Source organism: Eubalaena glacialis, chromosome 11 (genome assembly GCF_028564815.1).
Source record: "Eubalaena glacialis isolate mEubGla1 chromosome 11, mEubGla1.1.hap2.+ XY, whole genome shotgun sequence".
NCBI lineage: Eukaryota > Metazoa > Chordata > Mammalia > Artiodactyla > Balaenidae > Eubalaena > Eubalaena glacialis.
In genome coordinates this window covers 67,626,989-67,646,896 of record NC_083726.1, presented here as the reverse complement: position 1 = coordinate 67,646,896, position 19,908 = coordinate 67,626,989, and the positions used below count along the sequence as shown (strand labels likewise).

The 19,908-nt window shown below is 43.5% G+C and overlaps 2 protein-coding genes across 7 annotated transcripts in view; one reads left to right on the top strand and one right to left on the bottom strand.

The window, feature by feature from the left end:
* The window catches only part of PCED1B (PC-esterase domain containing 1B), a 422,128-nt gene that overhangs the window by 263,552 nt on the left and 138,668 nt on the right, over positions 1–19,908 (top strand). For 4 of the 6 annotated variants that reach the window (XM_061205159.1, XM_061205156.1, XM_061205158.1 and 1 more), the window contains exon 1: positions 15,847–16,040. The exons of 1 other annotated variant lie outside the window; for it this stretch is intronic. The gene's annotated coding sequence lies outside the window, so the exon portion shown is untranslated. Of the gene's footprint in view, positions 1–15,843; positions 16,041–19,908 lie in introns of those variants that run through there. One more of the 6 variants, XR_009702522.1, reaches the window with a different exon arrangement.
* AMIGO2 (adhesion molecule with Ig like domain 2) lies at positions 12,892–15,875 on the bottom strand. The gene is made up of 2 exons (XM_061205155.1): positions 15,790–15,875; positions 12,892–15,419 (listed from the first exon to the last, which is right to left on the bottom strand). The coding sequence occupies exon 2, from the start codon at positions 15,354–15,356 to the stop codon at positions 13,791–13,793; it is 1,566 nt and encodes a 521-aa protein (XP_061061138.1). The 5' UTR covers positions 15,357–15,419; positions 15,790–15,875; the 3' UTR covers positions 12,892–13,790.

Sequence of the window (19,908 nt, the reverse complement as noted above, 5' to 3'; positions counted from 1 at the left end):
AACTGACTTAATACTTGGTGCCAAATTCAGTGGGATTTTTTTCCCATGAGAATAAAACCAAACATAAGACAATAAACATGCGTAATATGTATGGACACAAATTTTGTAATCGCTGCCAAAATGATAATGCTGCTTCTATCTTCAGAAATATTTTTATTGGACACACTCAGTTGATTTTATCCAGCTGTCAGCGAATACTTTCTGGAAGTTGCCAGAAAGTGAATTGAATGTGAACATTTCAAACAATGAGTAAATAATCTTAATCCATCCATGAGCATAAAGAAGGGCCTGTGGGCCAAACGGCTTCCTTATCTGCTTTTTTGGCACAGGTATCGAGGTGTTCCTAGACCTGGTTTGTGTAGGATGTGCTCTCAGAATTGTTTTTCCAACACAAAAGCTAGGTTTATGATGAATATCTTCAGTCTTAAAGGGTCTTCCTGGTGGCCAATAGTAGCATCTTTTCCTGAGATGGCTGCCCGGGACTGGAGAACGTCTGCTGCCTGTGCTAGATGGATTCAGACAAGCTCAGGTAGGGATTTGGCCCTTGAGTTCACACTCAAAAGTTCCCCAATGCAAATGATGAGCATTCTTAGTTCTTCTGTTACAAAGAAAAAATAATGGTGTGGCCAGGATGCCTGGGTACCCAGCAGCACGTGGCTTTTGTACCAACTCCTGGCGGAGGGAGGACAGTAAGCCAGGCAGAAGCTTTGGCCAGGGGATGTGGAATCACATCCCATCTCAGCTACCTGCCAGCTCCGTTAAGTAACCTCAGGCAAACCTGCCCATCTGAGAGTGGGTCTACTGATGCCTGCCTCACAGGAATGGCGCACTTCTTTGCAATTATGTCAGCAAGAATCTGTGTGCCAAGCGCACAGACCAGTCACGGTGCCTAGAGCCGTCATTCTTTGCGACTCTGAGGTGCTGCTGCCCAGACTTTGATAATCGGTTGTTTTTTAAAATGAAGCTAAAAGTGACAGAATCTTTACCGAACACCTAGGGATATCTGGATGCCTGCCTCCAACAAAAGTTATGCTAATACCAAATTCAGACTATTAATAATGAATCAAAAAGAGTGGGCTTTACCCCAGAAACCAATTAAAGTACAGCCAAGGGCTTTGAAACCAGACAAACTTGGGTTCGGATCTTAACTTCTTAATAGCCATGTGGCCTTGGGTAAGTAATTCATTTCTGTCAATTTTCTCCTACGTAAGATGGCTTCATGGTACTTACTTCAGTATGGCGTTGCCTAGATTAAATGAAACGATGTGTATGAGCACTGGCTCTGCCGTTGACTGGCTGGATGACCTTGGGAAAGTTTCTAAGTCTCTGTGCTTCAGTTTGCGTGCAGGTCAGAGGCGTTCAGTCATCCCTAATTCAGAGGTTGTTGAGAGGATTATGTGGAAAACAATTAAAACAGGGGCTGCCACATGGTGAGTGCTCACTAAATGTTAGCCATTCATTTTTTCATCGTCACTTCTTTTTCTTTTTAATAAATTTATTTATTTTATTTATCTATTTTTGGATGCATTGGGTCTTCACTGCTGTGCATGGGCTTTCTCTAGGCGAGCGGGGGTTACCCTTTGTTGTGGTGTGTGGGCTTCTCATTGCAGTGGCTTCTCTTATTGTGGAGCACAGGCTCTAGGCATGTGGGCTTCAGTAGTTGTGGCACACGGGCTCAGCAGTTGTGGCTCGCAGGCTCTAGAGTGCAGGCTCAGTAGTTGTGGCGCACGGGTTTAGCTGCTGTGCGGCATGTGGGATCTTCCCGGACCAGGGCTCGAACCCGTGTCCCCCGCATTGGCAGGCGGATTCTTAACCACTGCGCCACCAGGGAAGCCGTCATCATCACTTCTTATTCATCAATATTATTATAATAGCCAGAAATTAGGTTGATTAGATGACAATAGCACAGACTTGAAAAAAATGCTTTAACCATATAGAGTATAAAACGGCAAGAGGAGTAACCTCCTAAAAGCAGTATGCAGATTCTTGCTCGCTTGAGTTTAGCCTTACACAGACTCTCAGTGGAAAGGAAAGAGGGGTCCAGGTGGAGGACAGTAGCAGTAGCTGTTTTGGAAAACACTGATAGAGAAGAGGACCACTCTACAGGGACGAACCACCCATGAGCCACCCACGCTGGCCCCGCTGCCATCTTTGAGCATCTCCGTCATCTTGCATTTCACGGTTCACCAAGCATCGCCCATCACACACTTGACCCTCACCTAGAGTAGGTGGATATTCAGAGTGGCCAACCCTCATGTTACACACCCCACCCCTTTCAGGTTTTTCCTTTTGCCTGGTGTTCTCTGTGGTAATGTAACTTTTTCCTCATACCAGGAACTAATTCAGAAAATATGTTGCCATGGAAGTTGCTGGAAGTTTCCACGTACTGACAAGGAAAAGAGTTAATTGACCTGTCGCACCACACCACCTCCCCAGAGCTCATCTTTAACTGCACTCAGGAGTCACTGAGTAAACACAGCATCTCTGCTGTGTGGCCTCTAAAGCAGGCAGGATGCCTCTTGACGGAACTAGATTCAAAAAAAAAAACAAAAAAACACCTGCCCCAAAGATAGGAGACAGCTTATTAAAGCTGTGTCAGGCTTACTGCCTGATACCTTTTAAGCCCAGTCTGATTCTTTTCAGGCCCTTGACACATGCTAATTGGCGTCACTCACTCAGTTAGCAGATGCTGAGAGGAGACTGGCTCGCTTCCTGCTTCTCTTGTATCCAGCAGGACATCTTTCTGTAAACACCAAACGGGATGCCTTAAATAATGGGGAAATATGTGAAATGGGACTTAGATGTATTTAGACCGTTTATTCATCACTGAATATGGCCAAGACCTTCTTGTGCTCTTTTGGGGGGTGAAGAAGAGTGTCACAAACTGTGGGACAAAGTAGAAAATATGACACGTGGAAACCAACTGTTGTCAGCACTATTTGCCCGCTGTGGCCTTTCCTCACCTCAGTGGGCAGCCTCACAGCTCCTTCCTGAGTGTGTTTCATTCATTGGATAAACATTTATTTGCAGATATTTATCTCTACTGTTCTTGGCGCTGGGAACACAACACACACACACACACACACAAACCTGCTAAAAATTCTTGCCCTCGTGGAACTCCATAGTAACATTCAAAATACATGGGACGTCAGTTGGCGATGAATTTGATGCAGAAAGATAAAACAGGAAAAGGGGAGAGGGAAAGTGGGCTTGGGGTGGGATATCCAATTGTAAATAAATTGGTCAGAGGCCTCGCTGAGGCAACCCTTGACTAAAGACCCGAAGGAGGCAAAGCCAGTCAGGCAGGAATCGGGAAAAGAATTCCAAGCACAAAGTGGTACTGTGCCTGGTGAGCACAGAGGCCAACGGGTGGGCGCAGAATCAGGGGGGATGGGGCTGTGGCAATGAGGCCAGAGAACTGGCAGGGGCGGGGAAGGGTTGAAGACCGTTATGAGCACCCAACCGTGGCTTTACAGTCACCTGTGGAACTTTTCAAACCAAGTGATGGGGGCTTCCCTGGTGGCGCAGTCGTTGAGAATCTGCCTGCTAATGCAGGGGACACGGGTTCGAGCCCTGGTCTGGGAAGATCCCACATGCCGCGGAGCAACTGGGCCCGTGAGCCACAACTACTGAGCCTGCGCGTCTGGAGCCTGTGCTCTGCAACAAGAGAGGCCACGATAGCGAGAGGCCCGCGCACCGCGATGAAGAGTGGCCCCCGCTTGCCGCAACTAGAGGAAGCCCTCGCACAGAAACAAAGACCCAACACAGCCATAAATAAATAAATAAATAAATAAATAAATAAATAAATAATTAAAGGTGCTAATAATTTAAAAAAAAAAAAAACAAAACCAAGTGATGGTTGGATGAAGCCGAGGTCTGGGAGTGTTTTTGAAGTCTCCACTGGTGCCTCCCGGGAGTAGTCAAGGGTTGAGACACACTGATTCCAGAGGAAGGACATGAGCTAGCTTACGCTTCAGAAGGATCATGGTGGCTGTAGTTTTAAGAACAGGCTGTAGGAGGACAAGGGTGGAAGCAAGGAGACCAGCAAGGCTACAGCAATAATTCAGTGAGGGATGCTGGTGGCTTGGATGGGGATGGAAAGGAGGTGGGGAGAAGAGGTCAGATGCCTCCAGCTAATTTTGAAGGTAAAGCCACGGGAACTTCCCCACTGATGGAATGGATATAGGGTATGAGAGCAAAGAGGAGTCAGACTTGACACCAAGCTTGGGGGCTGAGCAGTTGGAAGGCTGGGGTTGCCATTTGACTGAGATGAGAAAGACCGTGGGAAGAACCACGTTTATTCAACCACCCAGAAGGCATTTCTAGGTCAAATATAAACACGTTGCATGGAAATGCCCATAGATAGTGAAGTACTCTGCGCCTGGCACTTTCCAGGGGTCAACAATGCCTTTAAGAGGGACAGGGTAGGGTGGGGCTGGAGGGCGAGTCTCTATAGCCAAGTATGGTTAAGCTAGTTTGATAGCAAATAGTAAACACGTGTTCCAAGCATTTTCCAAAAATAAACCGAGGAGATAAAGACATAGCCAGGAAAAACTTCCCATAAATGCCTCTGCCGCCATCTCCTCTAAATCTTTAGGACCCTGTGGGAAAAGGCTTTGTCGCCTTGCAGGAATCCTAGCAATGGCCCTAAATTCAAGAGATGTAAGGGATGCTTGCTGCCTCTCCCTTCTCCCCAAGTGTGCGGTACTGAAAACTGAACAGAATTAGAGACTGCTCTGAGTGACAAATAGCAGGGGAGTTAGTCAGCCATCTCATCATGATAAGCAGGCAATCCTTAAAGGGCGATGCCTGAGTCCAGTTCCTCAGGGAAATCTCAGACCCTTTACAGGGCTGCATATAATCTCATTTTCCAAAACCCTGTCAAATGCCTAAGATGCTTAACGTTGACCAATTAAACGAGAAAAAAAATGTAATAACACGTTTGTCATTCAAATCACTTCATACCATATAGCTAATTAAGTCCTATTTAAGGTCCTTATTCAAATTATATATTATGATTAATGATATAATTTTTTTAATTGAATCCTTACGTGAATAAGATTTATTAACACAAATATTTCCTGACAAACTTGGCCCGGGATCAAGAACGACATTTCCTCTGGGTTTTAGGAAAGAGTCAAAGTTATTATAAATGGTTGCTTAGGGGAGATAGGGCTATTTTCTCCACTTATTTGAAGTAGGTCAGATTGAGAGCTCAAGGCTTCCCTAAGGTTGTAATTAAGTATGAATACTAAAAAACTGAAAACAAATAAAAAATAAACAGCTTTTTTAGGCTTTCACATCACAGGCCTTTCATTAAGTTTGTACCTCAGGCAAGATCCTTTTCTTTGGAAAAAAGAATACAGTTTAAAAAAATAACCAGATTAAAGAAAACCAAAACAAACAAACAAAAAAAAAACCCCCTGTGCCATAGCTCTTGAAGTCTAGACTTCTAGAAAGATTCACTCAAGCATGAATGCTTTGGAGAAGTATTTAACCAGGCAGAGTTGAGGCAAAAATGCACACAAATGCTCAATAAGCAGCCTGAACTGTTGTAATTCAATCCTGCAGGTCGGTCACATCTTTCTGCCTCTTCCCACCCAAATCATTTACTCTTATAAAACTGGCTTAGTCAAATCAATATCTAGGCTAGCAATGTAAATTTAATTACAGTGAGGCTTGGATAAACATTAGCTCTGAGATATTTCTTGGTCTATAGAGTGATAACTGAATTAAGTAGCATTATGTCATCATTACTGTACTAAGCCCACATTGTTACACAAGAGAAGCTAATATTTCTAACTCTTTTTAGCTTGGCAAAATGTGCTATAAGCCTTCACATAAGCCAATTTACTATGCATCCTCCTTGAAGAGCTATGAAATAGGACCACACAGCAGCTACATTTTCAGCGAGGGTGGAATGCGGAATGAGAAGGGTTCACGCTGGGCCGCATCCAGAGGACCAAGTGATCAAACTACCGAAGGGGGCCCATTGCAAGGTAGTTCCGAGGGCACCAATACTGTGTGTCCTGCAGCCGCCCTGGTTGAATCCCCAGGGCCCCAGGGTACGTTCACAATCCTGCCTTCCATCCTGTCTGCATGTCCAGCTGTGGAAAACAAACCAGACCTCTCCAAACACAGAGGCCTCCTTGAAGCCTCCGCTCAGGCACAGGCACATATTAGGTATTCAATACTGTGTGTTGAATGAATGAATGAATATAATTGAAAAGTTAAGACATGCAAACACCTGCTATGGGCTAGGTGCTGGATAAAGGGATAGAAGACATCTCAAGTAGCTGAGGATCTGGTCAGGAAGATGAGGAATGTGAATAGAGACAGAATGATAAAAGCCAGCATTACTTAAGGGCCAAAGCAGCGAGCTGCCAAGGGGAGGGGGAATCACTGCGGGACAAGGGTACAGAGTCTTGAAAGAAGAGCCAGACCACTGGAGGAAAGGTCTCCTGAAGCCAGGTAAGCAGAGGACAAAGGGGACATGATGAGCAAAGCCCTCTTATGGAGCTGGAAAGTATTACAGTTTAGTATATTACAGTACAGACATTAAGAGGCTGGGTTCTGGATGGATCCAGACAAAACCGGATTCAAATCCTGACTCTTTTACTATATGTTCTTTAGACAAATCATTTTTAAGCTTCAATTCTCCCACTGTGAAATGGACGTAAAAATACCTTCCTCATAGGTATGGGACAAAATATGTAAAGCCCTTATCATGGAGCGTACATATAGAAATGTTATTATTTTTTCTGTTTTTATAATTTTTATTGGAGTATAGTTGATTTAAAATGTTGTGTTAGTTTCTGCTGTACAGCAAAGTGAATCAGTTATACATATACAAATATCTACTCTTTTTTAGATTCTTTTCCCATATAGGTCATTACAGGGTATCGAGAAGAGTTCCCTCTTGTTATTTTTATTATTCTCATTCCTCGGGACATGGCTAGGACATTCAGAAGTCTTCATTCTAACTGTGATGGACGTGAAGTTTGGGGCTGTGAGTGTAGATAAAGGACCAGTGTGAAATATTAAGGTCTCTTTCTCCTCTGGATTTGATCATAAATGATAATAAATGAGCAGTCAAATTTTAAATAGAGTCCCTGACATTCATTTTAGGGCACTATTAACTAAGTTTGCACCACCTCCTTACAATATTGTCTTTCTGAGGGTAAGGATCCCAGCTAATGTAACATTCAGAGCATCTATGGGTTGGCTATTTAGTGTTCAAGCCTGTGTCACATTAACCCAACTGGGTAAAGCAAGGTCTCTGTTAATTATCTGCCTTTTCTCATCTCTTATTTGCCAGTTTAGTCACTAGTAGACAAATCAACTCTTACTCTTGAATTGTTTTTTTTTGTTTCATCTCTCAGTTGTACTGTAATCTCCTTTAAGGGGAGAGAATAGTTATTATACATCATTTACAGCCTCCACACTATGTAGCAATGTTTAATAATCTTCTCCTAGTTACCACTGGCCACTCATCGCCAAGGGTTTGACCCTTGATCTTATGATACTCAACTCCACGACGCCACGATCCTAGTGCATAGCTGTTAGTGTAACTGACACCATCTTGGGCCCTTACAATTTCTCCTGTCCTTCCGCTGACCCTACCCAGGACTGTACTGTGCAGTAAATCACTTCTCTGTCGTCAAGGGCTTTGTAGTTAAAAGATATGGTTTAATAATCATTAGGACCAGGTGGCCTCTATGCTCTGTTAGTCCCCAAACAATGATGGAAACCTTCACTGACGTATTCCTGGCGCCCAGGAGACTGGTTACCCATTCATGAATCTTGACTTAGGAATGCATGTCCTGTTTCCAAGCACCTACCACCTTACCCTAGGTTAACTACAAAATTGCCTCAATGGCCCCTCAGTGGTACCGAGTATGGCTGCAAATGCTTCTGGATGGTTATCTGCCGGATCCCAATCCCACCCTGTAAGTTACCCTATAATTGACTGATCCATTGATTATATGCAGCTGCCTGCCTCATTTTTCAGTCTCAAGGTGCCTTCTCAGTTCGTGGGCACTTTTCGTTCCCTCCGTCCTATAGACACTTACTATATACACATACTCTGAGTATGATGTTTGATACTCTGCTGATATATTACCTAATAGAGAAGTTTAATCAGGTAAGCTGATGACGCTACCTTATGCAATAATTTTTTTGATTATTTTGAGAAATCTAATTTGAAAATTAGCTGAAAAACTCCCCCACTGGGTCTGAATTGCCTCCTCCATTCTTCTAGACATTTAAAGCAAATTTTCAGATGCCCCCTCCAATAGGATTATTTTTTCCTGTAAATTGGGGTCATTTTTAATTTTAAAAAATTGAACTCAATCACTTATTCATTTAAAAATCTTAAATATGTCGCTTAGAATGATAAAGCAGATATTTGCTTTGCATATTAAGCAGTTTCATGTGCGAAGGGCACCCAGACTGAAAAGAGCCAGCAGACTAAGGAGGCTTCGTCTATTAAACCAAATCTTCTTAGGTAGATTTCTAATTTTGCTACTTGTGACCCATTGTGTTTTAAGGGAAAAAATAGTAATAATTTCCATCTTTATTATGTTTGAATGACTTATGATCCCCCGACCCTTCATTCCTCTTCTCCTAGATTTGCTGTGAGCACTAATTACATTTATGAGTTTACTTATGGCCCATGCTTTACATAGTTGTTCTGTTGGTAGAACATCCCTAAGGGTTCTGTGCAGAGATATTTTTTAAATGATTCTCATGATAAAAATGACTTATTAGCTGAGTCACCTGGGAAAATTATTTATCCCTTTTAAGCCTCTTTTTCCTATCTGTAACAGTGGGGGGGGGTAATATTTCCCATTTCAGGGCTTCTGTAATGAGGAATAATAAACCCCAATTTTCACACTTAATAAATTAAGGCCAGTATAAATTCCATAAATATATATATATGTATGTGTGTATATATGATATATACACACACATACATATATATATCTAGATATATATATATATATCTCACCTCTTACAATTTATAAAAGGATCTGTGTTTCCATACTCTGTTTACTCTGATTCTCACTGTAAAAGGATTCCCCTTCTGGAATCTATTCACAAATAACAATGGTCCTGTAAGCAGTCCTCTGAATTAGTCAAGAGGTTATTATAAGAGTTTTTGGTTCTACATTTTATATGTTACTAACAAATAATACTTGCAAGGGCGAACTACCATCATCTTTCCACACTAACTTTCATATTATAAAAAACAAAAAATATGGCTTTGGGGGCTGGCTCTTGGGCAAAGACGGATGAGAGAACCGTGAAAAGAATTTCACTGCTCTCTTTTAAAAATATTATTCTAATATATTGAAAAAACAAAGAAGTTTGTTCTCTGTAGCTGAAATCTGCACTCATATCTTTGGAATATGCCTTCACTTTACTATGATCTAATCAAATTTGAAAGCCCCAAAGCTCATTGTTAGGAACCAGATCTGCTGTTGCTGCTTTCAAGCCAAAAATAGTTTTAAAAAATGAAAGAATCAGAGATCTAGTCATCTCAAAGTAATTATTCTGTATTTCATAATTTAGAAAAATAGAAATCATAAATTATAGCCAACAATTTACTCTCGAGTTTATTTAGTATCAGAGAATCACTCTTTTGTTTTCCCAACATATTAGAATTTTTTTAAGTGAGCGCTAAAATTCTTTTTATTAATAAATCCATTAGCAAGTAATAATAATGTATTTTGACAGAGCCCCAAACACAAAATTTGCTACAGCCCCATTGTTTTTGGCTGTGTTTCAACAAAATAAGCAGAAGCATAATTATTTGGAAATTTCAAAAAAATATATGATATTCAGGCCTTACCTCAGGTGGCCTGAACCAGAACCTCTGGTTGGGGAATGTATAGAGGGTACCTGCTGGAAACGCTTGTTTATCTAACTTTCCCCTGTGATCCCATGGAGAAGCCTGGGTTTAGACCTATTGTTAGACCACTTGGTAAACCAGATGACACTAAAAGGTGACACTCATCAAGCAGCAGTCATGGCAAAGAAAAGCCAGCAATATTGCAGGGTGTTTAGGCTATATCCTCTTTTAACAGTGCTTAGCAGGTTGATCCAAACCAGACGTCTTTTTAGAATCTGGATTGTGTGCCTTCTTGGCCCTCTTATGTTTCCACCCCCATAAGTTTCACCTACGTCCCTTCTGATTAACATTTCAGAAAAATGTTTATTTAGAAAAATGAAAAGAAAACATGTTTTCTGGGCAAATAATTCAAGCAATCAGAGCTAAAAATTAATTAAAAATTTTTTTTAATATTTAAATCTCTCTAGGCCAAACGGTGAGGATTCATGCAGCAGTTAACCATAAATTAATGTTTTAGGCCACTAGTTCAGATTATAAGTCTTAAAAGTGTATTTTAAAAATGTAACTCATGATTAACTAGACAGTCTGTTATCATGAACCTAATATCTTCTAATTATAGTGAAAAAATATTGTAAGCCCAGGAAAATTTCACATCAATGATCTTTGCTTGATTTTTCCAATGAGTATCCACCTCTCTCACAACTGTGTAATAAAAAATACTAAGTACCTTAAAAGAATAACCCAGTTACATAAATCCAGATTATTACTTAGAAGGAAAATTATATAAAAGTTTTGACTGGAACAAATTTATAAAGTACAAATTAGTTCTGTTCCTATATTTAAAATACATGTGATCAGGCTTCTACCAAAAAAAAAAAAAAAAAGGTACACGTAAGAACTTAAAATTCCACATCGTAACAGTCAGTTCTATGCTTTACATCACCGCGCCTCCCCATTCCTGTCCAAAACAAAGCTTTGCTTTGCAGCATTCAGGACTTTTGTTTGTTTTCTTTTTTATTATTTTTATTGAAATATAGTTGATTTACAATGTTGTGTTAGTTTCACATGTACAGCAAAGTGATTCCGTTTTATATATATATATGTTTTGTTTTGGTTGTAAGTATGTTAGTTTTGATCTCAGCTCAGCCCATCCTTTAACCAAGCATCTGGATTAGGACCAGCCAAGATCAGGCTCTCCAAACTCCCCACTGTCCATGTCCCCTTGCCAAAGGCAGAATGCGTTTCCTAGGAGCAAGGGTTTGAGGGCTGAAGGACCCAAGAGAAAAGGTTGAATTCAGAGATCCTCTGCAAACTCCCTGCCAGCCAGGCTCTTTCACACTCAGCATTGGGGTGATCACGGCCCCTGGAGGCAGCCCCTCCCCTTGCTGGAGAGTGTCAGTGGTTCGAGAGAGTTTTCCCTTGTGTCCAGACTCCCTCGTGACCTTGAACAAATCACAGCATCTCTGAGTCTGAGATTCTCCAAATATGAACGATGAAAGGAGTGATGATTTCAAAGGTCACACAGATCACAGAATTCTTCCTAATTACTTAAATGGCAGGAACTGGAATAAAATGTTTTCCTATAGGGACTTCCCTGGTGGTGCAGTGGTGAAGACCCCACGCTCCCAATGCAGGGGTCACGGGTTTGATCCCTGGTCGGGGAACTAATAAGATCCCGCAAACCGCACGGCGTGGCAAAAAAAAAAAAAAAGAAAAAATTAAATTAAAAAGAATGTTTTCCTGTAATATCTTTGGGGCTGAAGGATCTTATCTAACCGGTGAGGTCTGTGTTTAAAAGGCAGAGGCAGGGACTTCCCTGGCGGTCCAGTGGTTAAGATTTCGCCTTCCAATGCAAGGGGTGCCAGTTCGATCCTTGGTCAGGGAGCTAAGATCCCACATGCCTCGGGGCCAAAAACCAAAACATAAAACAGAAGCAATATTGTAACAAATTCAATCAAGACTTTAAATATGGTCCACCTCAAAAAAAAAAAAATAACACTGGGCAATAAAGAATTGTCAACGCGACTGAGCAGTGGCTAACATCCTATTCCCTCCGCACACATCCTGACGGCTCACCCACTCCTTAACCCCCAGCTGACCAGCGTCTGCCACTGGGAGCCTGGCTTGGCACTTATCAAGCTGTCACCAAGTACCCAGTTCCCCCAAAACCTCCATTGCCAAAGTCAGTCTTCCCTCGTCATCTGGTTCTCCAGTTCTCCAAATATTTGTAACCGTTGCCTACTTCCATCTTTTAAAAATTCTCGTCTCTTGGCCCCAGGGACAACACATGCCTGATTCATTCTCCTTTGCCATTTTCTGACCTCTCTTTTGTCTCTTTGGCTCCTTCTCCGTCCCCATCGTTAAAAATAACTGCTTTTTGACTCTTATCTTCGCCAGGAAGAATCCCGAAACTGAGCTCTCCTCGAAACCCTGTCACTAACTCACTGTGTGGCCTCAGACAACCCACAACCCTCTCTGGGTTTCATTTATCCCTGAGAAAGGAAAGGAGCTGGACTTGATGATCCAAAATCATAGCCCCTCGGAGCTAGGCAGTGCTACGCTAGTCTGTCCCAATCCCATTCCTGTCCTCCATCAGCATATGGTACATTTTCAGAAAGCCAGTCCAAGTCTGTAATGGAGCTAAGATCACCAGGAAGTCATCAATTCCAGGGTAGAAGAAACCTTAGACATCACCTAGTCTGAAATCTTCATTTCATACCTGAGGAAACCTAGGTCAAGAGTGGGTACTCGACTACCTCACAGCAGGGATGGGAATAAGGAGGAGGTCTCCGGGGCTCTCACATGTTCCAAAATCAGAGCTTAAATATCTTCCAAACCTCGTTGAAATGTATAATGGTATCAGAGTAAAATGTGATATAGAAGGTATAAACTGGGTAGGACACTTTAGAGCCTTTTTCCCTCTTTAAAAAAAAATAAACTCTGTACTGTAACTCTAAGAAATTTGGAGAGGTATTTGCTATAGAGGGTGCTTAACACAAAAGTAGCAAAATCAGATCACATAAAACATCTTCGATGTATATTTTTAAATAGGCAAATAAAACAGAACATCAAGTCACAGAACACATATATTTACAATAATTCAAATGTCCAAAGCACAATACAGTGGTATCTCTTTAACAGTTCATATAATTTAAGACATACATTCACACAAGCATATAAACAAATACTAGTCTCCTAGACCAAAGGTTGAAGAAGTTACTCAGACGTTCTGGCACTGACACCTACATATTTATGGCAACAAATAATGATGGCTTTAAACTTTCAGTAAGATCTTTTGCACAAAGATAGGAAATGTACAGAATGGGAAGAAGACAGTCAAACAAATGTACCTTGACTGTACTATTTATCTAACACCATATGGGATGCGGCACTGCTCAGTAAATTTGATCAGGATAGTCTATTTACTCTGGTCTGCAATGATGACATGAACCGAATTATTCCCAAATCTAACTTTACTTTGTGCTTTATAAATAACTGCTGCTTGGTTCTTCCTTCTACATCTTTTAAAAATGAACACAACACTTTTCTTTAACATAACTCAACTTTGGTCCCAATAAGTTAGTAAAATCTCTTTTTTAAGAACACTAATACTTGGAATTTATTTTTTCTTTCAAGAATCCTGAGTAAAAGAACAGGGTCAGTCATATCACCTCCAGGCCAGCTTTGAAATTATCAGTGGTGCTAAAGATTAAGATATTATCTAGAACTTAAACTCTGAAAAACAACCCCATCTTTCTCTGGCACAAACCTAAGTGCTTTAGCACATTTCCTATTAACCAGGGAAAGAGACCCTTTGGTTTTATTTCAGAAAAACAAAACGACCCCATTTCTGTCCTGCTGTTTATTTCTGCAGACCACACACAAAGCTGAATATGAAGAGATTCAATCACTACATCATAAAAATACAGGCACAAAATTAAGTGGACGCCACAAAGGGTGTGTCTGAAAATACTGAATTGACTGAATCTGAGTCAGATTTCACCCTCGTGGACTTTAAGATGCCCTCAGCTATGACCGTTTCACTGGGAAAGAGCCTGACTTTCCCATTCTGCCCTGTTGCAGTATCCTTCAGGGGTTCCAAAAACACCACTCTTTTCCCGGCCCCTGCCTTCCGTTCATCGGCGGGGGCATCGCTTTCAGGGCCAGGAGTGAGAATAGATGCATGGGCATTGCTTTGGTTTAGCATATTTTTTCGTCTCTTGGGTTTACATTTGCAGGGACACGGTGTCAGATAGAGGTACAGAAGTACCAAAACAATGCTGGCCACACAGGCTGCAAGAGTGGTAAAAGCTGTGTTAAATGCCTCGTGAGCATGGGATCTGTTTACGGTGAAATTGCTCACGTTTATTGTGATATCCACAGTTTCATTTAACAGACGTTGCCGATTCATTGCAACACAGGAATACACTCCAGCATCCTCAAAACGAGGACTTTCTATAACCAGACTTCCATTGGGAAACACGTGAAAGTTCTCTATCTCTTTATCGGGCTCCAGCACTCTGTTATCTGGACCGACCCACATGAAATCGGTATTCACGTTACCAGTCTTGCTATCACAGTGGACAATCAGCCTTTCCCCCACTTGAGCCTCATGAATAAAGCCAAGGGCACGGAAGGAACCATTGATGATACTGTCAGAGCAGTTCATAAAGCTATCCTGCAGCAGAAGCACCTGATGAAAGTGCCCAGCGTCAGACCACAAGCAACAGGTATAATCATTCTTAAAATCCATCACTGAGCTGAAGTGCCTACGATACCAAAAGATCAGCAACGAGTAAAGGGAACAGTCACAGACAAATGGGTTTCCATGCAGGTAGATGCCTCTCAGCTGCTTTCCTGGCACTAAATTTATATGATGCATCGGCAGGGAGGAGATCCGGTTATAAGAAACATCTAGAAACATCAGTTCTGCCAGCTTGAACCTTCCAACGTACAAATCCATGGGAAACTGCGTGAGAAAGTTTCCACTTAAGTAGAGTTTTTGCAGTTGGGAGAGCCCTCCAAACGCTGAAGGGTCGAGATAGGAAATGTGATTGTTGTAAAGCAGGAGCACTTCCAGAACCTTCAACTCTTGGAACACTGCACTTTTCACAGTCTTCAGCTTGTTGGATGATAAGTCAAGACACTTCAGATTTGGAGTGGTGGAAAAACTGTCCATAGAAATGCTCGTGATGTTGTTATGCCGAATAATGAGGGTGTTCAGCTTTACAAACGATACCGGAATCCACTCAGAATCCAGAAGCCCAATTCTGTTATAACTCAGATCCAGTCTCTTGATCAGTCTGAAAAGGTTCCCAGGCACCTTGGACAGGTTTTTGTTGGTGCAGCTGACGATGTCAGTGGCACAGATGCAAGCGGTGGGGCACACCCCGGAGGCCCCACGGCTCACAGTCACCGTGATCACCAACAAACACAGCAGTTCCCTGCAGCCCGGTCTGACAACTCCAGGCAGGGTGGGCAGTGCGTGTAAACGTAAAGACATTATGGTCGCCTCTAAGGCTCTTCCAGGCGCCTTTTCCACCAGCTCAGCCTCCCACCAGTGAACCTGGTAAACAATCAATATTTAAAGAGGGGTAAAAAAGCAAAGTTAACTAGCACTAGTTAACCCTTAAGAGTAATATCTGGCTTTCTTTCCAATAACTTTTGAAATGGAGGGTTTTTTTTTCACACTGGGGAGCCTATGTATCCTTTTCACTGTTGGATGCAATTTTTCCTGGGTTACTCCTGCTTACAGACATTTACAGTCCCATTCTATCAACACAACCGTCTCAATATCAGAAACTCAATTGTTTTTCAAGGTGCATCCTGCGTCGTTTTTTTTAACTCTCTCCAAGAGTCACAAAAATATACAAACGCATCTTATAAACAATTACACGGAAATACTTAGCAAGCCACCCGTCGAGAAAGCAACTCACAGAGCTGGGAAGCCTCACGGGCTCCGGGGATAGGCCGCCGACGGTGGTGTCTTCTGCAGGTCTGTGCGTCTGTCACTCCGGCATCTTACGAGTTCCTTTCCCTTTAGCTCCCGGCGGGCGGCAGCCTCTCGCTGGCTCGCAACTTTGGGGAGTTTCAGGCAGCCGCAGCGGCGGCAGCAACCCCGGGCGCAGGAAACGTCTCGGCCGGCTGCGGTTGCTTCTCCCCGGCTCTCTTCATTGCTCTGCTGAAGGTACCGCCTGGGCGCTCTGGCCGTCGCGTGCCCGCGCGCGGGGCGCCCTGCTCCCAGAGCCTGGTCCGAGGGGCGGAGGCGCGGGGAGCGGGTCGGACCCGGCCCCGCCTCTCCGCGCACGGGAGGCTGCAGGGCCCGGGTTCCCGGGCGGCGCCGGCCGGGTCTTATCCCCGCGCGCCCGGGGTCGGGTGCGGGGCGGGGAGACCGGTCCCGCCCCTGCACGTCCTCCCTCCAGCGGGAACCACCTCCCGGGCTGCGGGCCGGGGGCGCGCGGCGCGGGGAGGGGGCGGCAGCGCAGCCAATCGGGGCAGCGGCCGGCGCCCCTTTCGCCCCCACCCGGCAGCCCCGCCGCCGCTTCCACCACCCTCCCCCGACTCCCGGGTCCCTGGAGAGCGGCCGCGCGGGCGGGGCGGGGGTCGACACCTGAGGCCGGGGCTGGCGTCCCCCGGGGTGAGGACGTGCTCGCGCACTCCTGCCAATCGCGTCCGCGAGCCCAGCCGGGGTCAGCAGGGTGATAGGGTTGGGGGAGGTTAAGGGACACGCCCAGCCCCGGAGGGAGAGGTCGCACCCTTCAAGACCCACTTGGTCGCGGCAGCGCAGGTCGCCTCCCTCTCCCATCCAGTCCGCTGAGCTCCCCGACCTCTTTACGGCTTGCTTTGGGCGAAGGCCAAGGGGGCTCGCAAAGCGCTAAGTGCAGTAGGTTTTAAAGGTTTACAAAACAAACACAGAAGCTGCCTTCCGTCTCCGCCGTCATTTGGGGTTGGGGGGGGCGCAAAGAAATGGGGCACGTTCCCTCCGGTGCAACAGGATCTCTGCTAGGGGAAAGGAACCGGGAAAGCGCATCGGGGACACTCCGCACCTCCCTGGGAAAGTTCTATCCCTTTCCTAACTCAGGAGGAAGCATCAGGGACAGGGATGGTCCCCCGTTCGCGAAGGAGAAGCTCAGGAAAGAAGGGTTGGAGCCGACCTTCCGCCTGGAAGGCAAAGATAAGAGTATTAAACTTAAAGGAAAAAAAAAAAAAATCCCAGAGCCAGACTTTTTTTTTTCCAAAATGTGTTCGCGCCGGACAAGGACTGATCTCAGACAGAAGGGGTGTCTTGCGCGGAGGTTCTTCATCCCTTCGCGAGAGGCAGGCTAGGGAAGTTGCAAGCAGGGTGGACAAGGCCAGGTGACAAGACCAGGCAAAATGAGGTGGGGGAAGGGGAGTGGAGCTGATGAGCTTTTAGATTAAAAATCCATTTTTGGTTGATTCCAAGATCAGTTTTTAACGATGGGATTTGACTGAGCCAACTGACCCATTTAGCCGTTATATCCGGATTAAAAGAACTAAATTACTGCCCTGAGAAGAGATATTAACCAAAGCAGAAGGGAGGGGGACATTGAAAAGAGGACCGAATTGAGAACAACCGTTGGGGGCAGGGCACATAACTTGTAACATTACTTAAAAAATAGAAGCGATGACGTAGACAACCAACTGCCCCCCACACACACACGCACACCCACTTGCGGTACCGTGAATTTAGTGAGAGTTCTCTACATTGTCCGTGAATGGATTCATGTGGTAGCACAGATCTGCTGGGCCAGCGCCAAATTTAAATAGAATTGTGTGCATCATTAATTTAGTTAGGCTTTTTGTGGAATGAATCTGAAATAGCACTGGTAAATTAAGATTTTTCAGGTGAGAGCAGCTTGATTCAGATTAGTTTCAGTTTTATGAAAAGTTGAAGTTTATCATAAGACTACAGCCTGAAATGCTTCAGGAACGCATTCCTTACTGCGAGCTCCCAGGGGAGAGGAAGAGGTTGAGATTTTCTAAAGTTTAGGCCACACTTCCTTGGGTTCTCAAAAAAACTTGGTCTCCAGGCCTTCATTTTTACAGTTAGAATGATTAACACAGAGAAATAGATTAAAATTACTCAGAGGTAAAAATTACTCAGAGGTATACTTTTTAAATGACTAATAAATGACCAGGTGTTCGCAGTATTTTACTAAGTAACTAACATCCTATTCAAAGGAAAACATGAAAGTGGGAGAAAGACCTGTATTTAAAAGGAAAGTAGTCTAAAAAGAAAAGTGACCTTCAGGGGCTTCCCTGGTGGTGCAATGGTTAAGAATCCGCCTGCCAATGCAGGGGTCACGGGTTTGAGCCCTAGTCTGGGAAGATCCCACATGCCGCGGAGCAACTAAGCCCGTGCGCCACAACTACTGAGCCTGTGCTCTGGAGCCCGCAGGCCACAACTACGGAAGCCCGTGCGCCTTAGAGCCCGTGCTCCGCAACAAGAGAAGTCACTGTAATGAGAAACCCACGCACCGCAACAGAGAGTAGCCCCCGCTCGCCACAACTAAAAGAAAGCCCTCGCGCAGCATCGAGGACCCAACACAGCCAAAAATAAAATTAATTAATTAATTTTTTTTTTTAAAGTGACTTTCAAAAATGGAAACAGAATGGTAATATTATGTTATTAGGGCTGAAGGCACATCTTAGAAATATTATGCAAAGATTACACAGCCTAAATAAACCACATGAACTCAAATGCACAGGCAAGTTTATTTATCTATTTAGAGACCTGATTTTTGGGATTTTGCATATTTGCCAAGGGGAAAAGAGTTTTGAAAGGGATGGGTTTACTTGGCTTGGTGAAGAGAAAGCTAAGAGTTGACTGTAATAATGGTATTAAGGTGAGACCTTACTTTGTGGAGGATAACTTTATATCTTTCTGGCATCCCTTCCCCTTCTTCTACCAGATCCACTCTTCCCACTCGAAGGTATATTCCACAAGGGTGAAATGTTATGTCTTGGACACTGCTCTTTTCTTAGCTTCTAGAACCCTGCTTGACACTTGCTTGTCATTGAAGGAATTTTTGATGAATCAGCTGCTGAAGGGAGAACCTATTCTAGGCTTAACTGACCTGAATCTGCTCATTGCCCTCCTGCTCTTTATACTTCAAAAAGCTTTTCTGAAAAACAGAAGAGAGGAAAAGACGAGCCCTGCGAACATTATTTGAGTCCTGGATCCCACAGTGCCTGAAGGCCACTGCACAATTTTACTTCCTTTCTAATTACATTCTCCACCCCACATCCTTTTTCTTTTTCTTCTTCTTCTCCCCCTCCCCTCCTCCTCCTTCGCTTAAATTATTTTGAGTTGTGTTGATGTCACTTGTGACTGAAAGAGTCCTAGTATATATAATGATGGTAATAATAAATAAATATGTATTGGGCTATTATGTGCCAGATCTGAGCTCTGTGTTTTACATGCATTATTTTGTTTACAGCTCACCAAAACCCTGTGACATTGTATAATCCTATAACCCAGATGGTAAACAACTGTGTTCCAAATTATCTGAAAATGGAATGGGACAAAATTAGCTTGAAGCGCCACTTGAAGGATTTAGATTAAACAGAAGAGAGACGTTTTTGACAGGGTAGTTCCAGCCTGCAATGAGTTGCCAAGACAGATGGTTGAGTTGCCTTCTCAGGAGTTTAAAATAGGACACATAGATATTTCTCTGGTCTTTTCCACATGGCATAATCTATTGGTTGTTTTGACCATTCAGTAATGACTCCAACGGATAGGAGAAAGTGAATTGACACTTGATGTGATTCTGAATCTACTGTGCTCAGGCATGTGTGGTCCTTTGAGTGACTGGCTGGGATTGGAAGTAACTCCTGCCTGGAGGCAGGGATTTGAGTAGATGAAATCCCAGGGCATTTTCTAGCCCTATGATTTCCAGAATTTCTCAGGTTGTAATCAAAGATGTAAGGAATTAGGTATATGAGACAAGAAATTGTTACAGCACTAGTTTGATGATTTGGAGTCATTTTTACTAATAATGAACACTTTAATAGCACTTTATATGCTATGAGGG

Excerpts from the sequence above, each read along its gene's own strand:
- AMIGO2 (XM_061205155.1), bottom strand. The coding sequence starts at position 15,356 with ATGTCTTTACGTTTACACGCACTGCCCACCCTGCCTGGAGTTGTCAGA.